Consider the following 7116-nt stretch of genomic DNA (forward strand, 5'->3'; position numbering starts at 1 on the left):
GACAAGGCAAGAGGATAAATCCATCAAATACTTAGCTGATATGTTTGTCTTAAATCCCCACTTCTGTGTTTCTTTTTCCAGGTGAAAAACCGTACAAATGCACTTGGGAGGGATGCACGTGGAAGTTTGCTCGTTCTGATGAACTAACGCGGCATTTCCGCAAGCATACGGGAATCAAACCTTTTCAGTGCCCAGACTGTGACCGTAGCTTTTCACGTTCGGACCATCTTGCTCTTCACAGAAAACGCCACATGCTAGTCTGAATGTCTTCTGTCCCCGACTCCTGTCACACTTTTTTTTTTTTTTTACACATGCATTTTGATTTGGATTCAGCTGGTCTGAATCTCTGAGTTTATACCATTAAAAGCTTACATATGGTCAGTAACAGATGTTATCTAACCCTTCTATGTCCTTGCCACGGGTCAGACCTAAAGAATGTGAACACCTTTTTTTCCTTTTATTTTTTCTTCTGGGGATGCTAAGCAAACCCTTTCTGCAGACAGTATGTTTAGTGTATTCCATTGTGAATAAGGGAATTTGTAAACTAACAGCTTTTGTTGGTTTCTTCGTATAATCAACCCAGCATATACTGATAAAGTAGTAAATTTACTGAATATCCAAAATGCTAGTCCTTGCCAGAGACTTTTTAATTATGTGCCCTGTAAGGGATAGATACACTCTCATTTTATGCTTAACAATGCAATTAATGGACTCTCCCAACTGTGTTGATTTCTGCAGTATGGTTAATACAGCAGTTTTAGAAAGACACCCAATTTAGAAATCCCCTTTGCCCAAACAGTGAATGACACTGTAGAAATAAATCGAAGCAATATAATTACTTTACAGAAAGATTGAGTCATCATATCATTTACCCCAGTCAAGAAGAAAAATTGGCAGGAATTGGTCCATATATAATACTGTGCATCTAAACCAATGTCATCTGTCCTCTGTATTATAGTGTAGTATATATACTTGTTTTTATTGCATAATGCCCTGGTGGATTTGTTAAATGAAGGCCTTGTGTGACACTGTGTCTGCTTTTTGTGCAAGTGTATGGATGGAACACACACGGTACTCTCCTATGATACGGCATTAAATTATGTTCATATAAACCTACCACACCTCATTTCAGGGATGTAGACTGTCCCTCTACAATCGCTCCCCTACATTTCTTCTAAATATTTTTTTTCTTTGCTGTACCTCAGAAAATAGCAATCATTATGTCAAAAATGCTCTGACCTGTATTGTTGAAAGTGAGTGCCACTTTAATACACTACAGTATTTAAAATGATTAATCCACAATATTTTTATGACAAGATGGCATCAGACATTATGAAACACTTCTGATGATAAAATGAGTCATGTATCTGTTTTGGATAAAAACATACCAGATCATCCATTTGGTAACCCTGGTCTGTGACTCTGGTAGCGTCTCAACAGTAGGTAGACGAAGCTTCCCTGTGGATGTGTCGATTGTATTAAAAATACCGCATCAGCAAGTCTTAACTCCCATGTCGGTTAGCAAACACAATAGATTAACTGAAATCAAGCAACCTGCAGCTGACCCTAGAAATGTTCCTGTCTGTGGAAGCCTGCTGAAAGGAAGGTTTCTGACTATTAGCTGGGAGACTTGGTGGCACTGCAAGGAAACAGGATGTATTTCTCCAGGCTGTTGCACACTGGTGCATTTTTCTTCTTTCTCCTATGTAAGGCAAATACCATTCCCTGCAAATTAAACATACTGAAGTCAGGGGTTTGTTTCTCTTGGGAAAAACCCACTGGAAGATGGAGGGGTGAGGGGAGGAAGAGTTTTCATAAAACTCTCCAGGAGGAGTCAGGTGGAGTGTCCGTCTGCAGGTGGGTATTTTTGAGGTTACGGAGCAGGTAGGCTGTGCTGCTACATCCTGTGGAGTCCCAACAGCAAACTGAAGTAGTCTTGGAACAGTTTTGAGTGCAAAAAGCCTTCCCTAGGTGATGGGAGTTTACCAGGTGTTCTGCTGACATCCACGTAACCATAGAATTACAGAAGGGCGGGATCTGTACTTCCTGGAGAAAACAGTCCTACAGCAACTGCTGTGAAAAAAAGTATTGTTCCAGTTGTTCAGCAAATCTTGTATGTGGGAATATGGAACTGGCAATTTTATTTAAGGAATGGAGCCCTGAACATGTGCTCTACGAAGGGGAGAATGGAGATTTGCAAAGCAGACTTGGAAACATTGCTGCAAAGCTTTCATGAGGAAGATCCATATGCTGTGTTACAGCACCATACATCCTCACCACTCCGCTAGAACTGAGGGAAGTTACACCAGATCTACTTGTAACTGGCCTTCATCTGCTTAGCTATGGAGCTGAGAAACCTGGGAGATGAATCAGTCTTTTTTTGGTAGGCCAGATTGTTACTGATGTTGAGGAACTTGCAGGGAAGAGGAGGATATTAGTGAGCAACTGTTCTAGAATGGAGATTTTTGTTGGATATTTTTATTGGCAGCAGTAGCAGAATTGGCCTCCTTCGCTAGGCTCTAGGTTTTAATGATAGTGCCATAAATGCAGACACATCACTTGAGAGGGTGTGTGGAGTCCCTGTAGCATCTGTCACAAGTCTACAGACATTCAGTGTCCTGGGATGAAAATAATTCTCTTGCATTCTAGGGAAAAAAACAGATGAGATCTTATAGAAATAAATGGCTTAATGGCAGTTGGTCCCATTTTTAGCTTAACATATGCAAATCCATAGAATTTGGAATGTTTAAGGAAATTTCTTTCCAATGCTGTTCTCTTTTGAGGCCTTCACAATTTTTTTTTTGTTTGGTTTGGTTGTGTATGGGTTTTATTGGTTGATTTATTTTTTTTTTTTTTTAAATTAGAAGTCTAAAATCAAGTACCCTAGGTGCAGAACTTCTTTGTAACCATGAGTTACATTGGAGAATTTAATTTAGGTTATTTGCCATGTTCATTCATTAGCCTATGTACTACTTTTTTCCTGAAAATATTTATGCTAATAGTGGGGACAAATACAGTGGAGATTCAATAGAACTTTCAAATATCTTTACCCATGTGCCTTGGGATTTAGGACAACAGAAATTTAAGTATTAAATATTTGAGATTATTCCATATAAATGCCTTGCTTATAGAATTTTTCACTTGTGTCTGTGGTGTCTTGTGGGATGTCAAAAAAGTCACAAATACAATTTTGTCTTTCAGCTGAAAATGTGAATTTACATCTTAACTGGCTCATTGATTCATTTTAGCAAACTCTGATTTGAGGGTTATCTTGTAATTTTTAAATATACCTGACTAAGTATTTTTTAAAGCCAATCCTTCTGTCTTTGCCCTTACTAAAGAAAAGCCAGTTTAGATACATAGAAAACCCTAATGCTGCAGAACGTGTATATTTTAAAAAGCCACCTTTTTCCCTAGCAGTATCGCATTGTGCGGTGTGTAACAGGTGATACCGTTTTACTAAAATGTGTCTAAGTCATTTGATTATAACAAATTACTAGTTTCTAAGACAATCACGAAAAACTGCATAGGTATAAATGCATGTGGTTTTATTGAAATATACACTGCCATTCTGCAGTGATATTTCTAATGCCACATCTTGTCCAGGTATGTTGTCTCTGTCAAGGTTAGCAACATGTAGGTGAATACAAATGTTTTCTATAAAAAATTACGTTTTACTTATCTTAAGAGGGCTACACCAGTTTTCATTATATTTTACAAATATTAGCACTTTTTAAAAAATGTACTTTAAATATTAGAGGGTCAAAATAATCGTTCTGCTTAGCATCTCTCACCTGCAAATGTAGCAGGGATGTTATATTTACTTTAATACTTGTATAAACTATGCAGAAATTTTTTAATAAAATGTAATATATTTTATAAGCTAGTAAGACTGAATGGGTAATTAAAGGTTTCTAGCGTGCATTACTATAACTTGCAAATATGGAGACATTTTGGTAATTTTTCTTATTAAATATGTGAATGTTTCATGTACTTTCACTGTTTCTACTTTGGTAGTCCAATGGGAATTCAGTAATGACATTTTGTCATGTCAAACTGTGAACATAAATTTGTACTGTACAGTCCTCATATTTAGTACACAATGCATATGTATCATACTTGTTAATAAACCCCTCAGAATATCGCTTGTGATCGTGTCATCATATGCTGTATGACAGAGAGGACTGATGCGGGTACAGGGGTCAGAGGTGTGCTCAGGGATCCCCACAACCGAGGGCAGGAGCAGGCAGGGCAGGGCAAGAGCAGGAGCCAGCAGAGCAGAGGCAGGCAGGGCAGGAGCGGGAGGGGAGCAGGCAGAGCAGGGCAGGCGCAGGCAGGGCAGGAGCGGGCAGGGCAGGGCAGGAGCGGAGCTGAAGCAGGCAGGGCAGGGGCAGGAGCGGGCAGGGCAGGGCAGAAGTGGGCAGGGCCGGAGTGTGAGGCATTGCAAGCCTGTAAGCACCACCACCTCTTCGAGCGGCTGTGCTGCGGAGGAGCTGTGCCCAGCAGTGCGCTTGGCAGCAAACTCACAAAAATAGTTGACTCGCTTCTAATTGGGGCATTCTAATTAGTCTGTTTGCAGGTCTGGAGGGCCAATCATGCAAGTCTGCATTTTTTATCACTCGCGGAACGGCTGGCTGGGCCGGCTGCTTTAGCCGTGCTCTTCCCCAGAGCCCTTTCCCATGCTGGGTGCCAGAGCGGCGGGCACAGGCGCGGGCCGCCAACGCGTCGGCGCGGTCAGCCCTGCTCACCTCCAGGCACACCCGCAGGCTTCGCTGAGAGATGACGATGTGTGGCGCTGACAAAGAATGTTTTTTGTTTCTTCACATCTTTTCAGATGCCTAAAAAGAGTGACCCCAGATGAATTTATTACGCGTCTCTTAACCCCATTCCCGCTGAGGTAATTGCATCGGGATGTCGGGCTGCCGCTGCCCGGGGCCCAGCGGATCAGCTTGCGGAGCACCCGCGCTGTGCCGCGGCGGCCGGCGGCAGGGACGGCAGGGGCGGCAGGGACGGCAGGGACAGCAGGGGCGGCAGGGACGGCAGGGGCGGCAGGGACAGCAGGGGAGGCAGGGACGCGGCGTCAAACCGCAGAGAACGTGAGACAGCGGCCGGCTCGGATTGTGTAGCGTTCTGCCCGAAAGTAAGGCTTGGCCGTTGCAAGGCAAGACTCGGTGCTCGCTCACACCGTGCTGCTGCTGCCTAAGGTTCGCTCAGCGAACCGGCCGCTAGCGGGGCCCCGCAGCCCGCCCGCAGGACGGCCGGCCGGCGCGGGGTGGGCGCCGCCACAGCCACTGCCCTCGCGCGGCGCCCGCCACCGGGCTGGGCGTGTCCTGCCGCGCCCCCGGCCCGCGCAGCGCGCGCCCCTCGGCGCTCGCGGGGCTGACCGGACTCCCTCAGCCAGGCGCGCTGAGGCGGGCGGGGTGCGCCGTGTGCGTGCTGCCGGGAGCCGGCACGTTCGGGAAATGGCGGTAATTTAATGGGCCACTGGGTGTCACCCTTCGCCTGAGAAAAAGGTAGACTTTAAACTCACGGGATTGTAATTTAACGAAATACTTATTTTCCCGTAGTTAAAAAGTGACGCTGTTCCCTCTGTCCTACTTTATCAGTGAGTCAGATGCGGTCATGCACAGAAATATGCTCCAGGATTCAAAACCGATCTTGGTGCCTTTACTGCAATTTTTAGCCATAAAAACGCTTTTAACGTATCCTCTACAATTAAAGCTCTGGCCTGGCCGCACAAAGTTGGCGCAGTGCTGCTGTTGTGTGTGCTTCGAGGCCTGTGTGCTCAGTGAGGAGCACCTGACGCCATTTTATAAACGGGGACGACAGTATGACAGTATTTCAAGAGCTCAACCAGATACTCATGTCCTGTCGGTCTTGCGGACTTCTTTCCCAGAAGCAGCTCTGTGAACACACTTTAAAAAAAATTAATAAATCTTCAACAGCGTATTGCCTCATAAAAAACAGTGAAGAAAAGCATTTTCTACGTTTGCCCAAAACAAAAAATAATCAACACCCTCTGAACAGAAACAGAGTTTTAGGGAAGAAAAAAAAAGGAAGATCCAAGAGAGAAGGGATGAGAAACACTGTCAAATGCTACCTTAAAAAAAAACAACCACAAACCAACCAAACTGTCTTATCAAAGGAACTCAGATATGTATTTTAAGCAACTGTAGTGTACAGTATAGTACATACATACAAATAAATGAAATACTTGGCATGTGTAGGAAAGTTTTCTGAAGAGGAAAAGACAGAACATAAAGGGGTGTTACAGGGTTAATATCCTAAAACAATGCACATGGCAGACTAGTCCTTCCACACCTACCTACAGCTTAAGTTTCAGAACAGTCTTAAGGGTGAGGGACTCTTCCATGGCCCAGACCCTGTGTACTATTTAGGCCATAAAACCCAGTTTGCTAATGCATGACATTGACAGAGACCGAAAAGCCTGATTTGAGAAATTTTCCTTCCTCTTTTCTTGTCCAGTAGCCTATTAAAACATTACCACTAAGCGTGAATGCTAGTCATATTCTTAGACTGTAACACTTGGGATGGGGAGAAGTCTTTCAGAAGGAGGGGCACGGGTTTTCTGGTAGCATTCCTCACTGCAAAGTGCAGAGGACCCCCAGAAACATAAATGCTACAAAACGTCCAACCAGCTTAATGTGCACTGGCCTTGGCAACTGCACACTGCCTCACGTACCTGAGAGCTGTGTAGCACGCAAGCCTTAATTTACAGACATATGTAATTCTGGCTGTAGCTGAAAGAAAGAAGCCGCTGAAGCTTAGCCAGGTACTTGCCTAAGATCAGACAGCAGTGTTACGGAGGAAGTAAAGAACCTGCACCCAGAGGGATGCTGTACAGCTAGGAAAAACCTGTTAAGAAGGAAATGTTGCAGCTCCAACGGTGCATTCAGGCTGCAGCCCCAGGTTTAACATCATTACTTCCATGGAAAGCACCTTGCAGCCTGCTGTCACTGGCTGGCTGGCACACGAGGTTTGCAATGCACTTTCAGCAGTGCCCCATAGTGCCCAGTGCCCCTGGCTGCTGTGTTGGGTTGCCATGAATCACAGAATCATAGAATGGTTTGGGCTGGAACGGACCTTAAAGACCAT

The 7116-nt window shown here is 44.3% G+C and overlaps 1 protein-coding gene across 3 annotated transcripts in view; it reads left to right on the forward strand.

Annotated features, from left to right (window-relative positions):
* Positions 1 to 4143, forward strand: part of KLF3 (Kruppel like factor 3) — a 29074-nt gene extending 24931 nt beyond the window's left edge. For 2 of the 3 annotated variants that reach the window (XM_037391167.1, XM_037391157.1), the window contains one exon: positions 82 to 387. In XM_037391167.1, coding sequence (XP_037247064.1) covers positions 82 to 263 — 182 coding nt within the window. In that variant the 3' untranslated portion in view covers positions 264 to 387. Of the gene's footprint in view, positions 1 to 81 lie in introns of all 3 variants that reach the window. The other variant, XM_037391150.1, reaches the window with a different exon arrangement.
* The last annotated feature ends 2973 nt before the right edge of the window (positions 4144 to 7116 follow it).

The sequence above is a fragment of the Falco rusticolus genome, chromosome 1 (genome assembly GCF_015220075.1).
Source record: "Falco rusticolus isolate bFalRus1 chromosome 1, bFalRus1.pri, whole genome shotgun sequence".
Classification (NCBI taxonomy): Eukaryota; Metazoa; Chordata; class Aves; order Falconiformes; family Falconidae; genus Falco; species Falco rusticolus.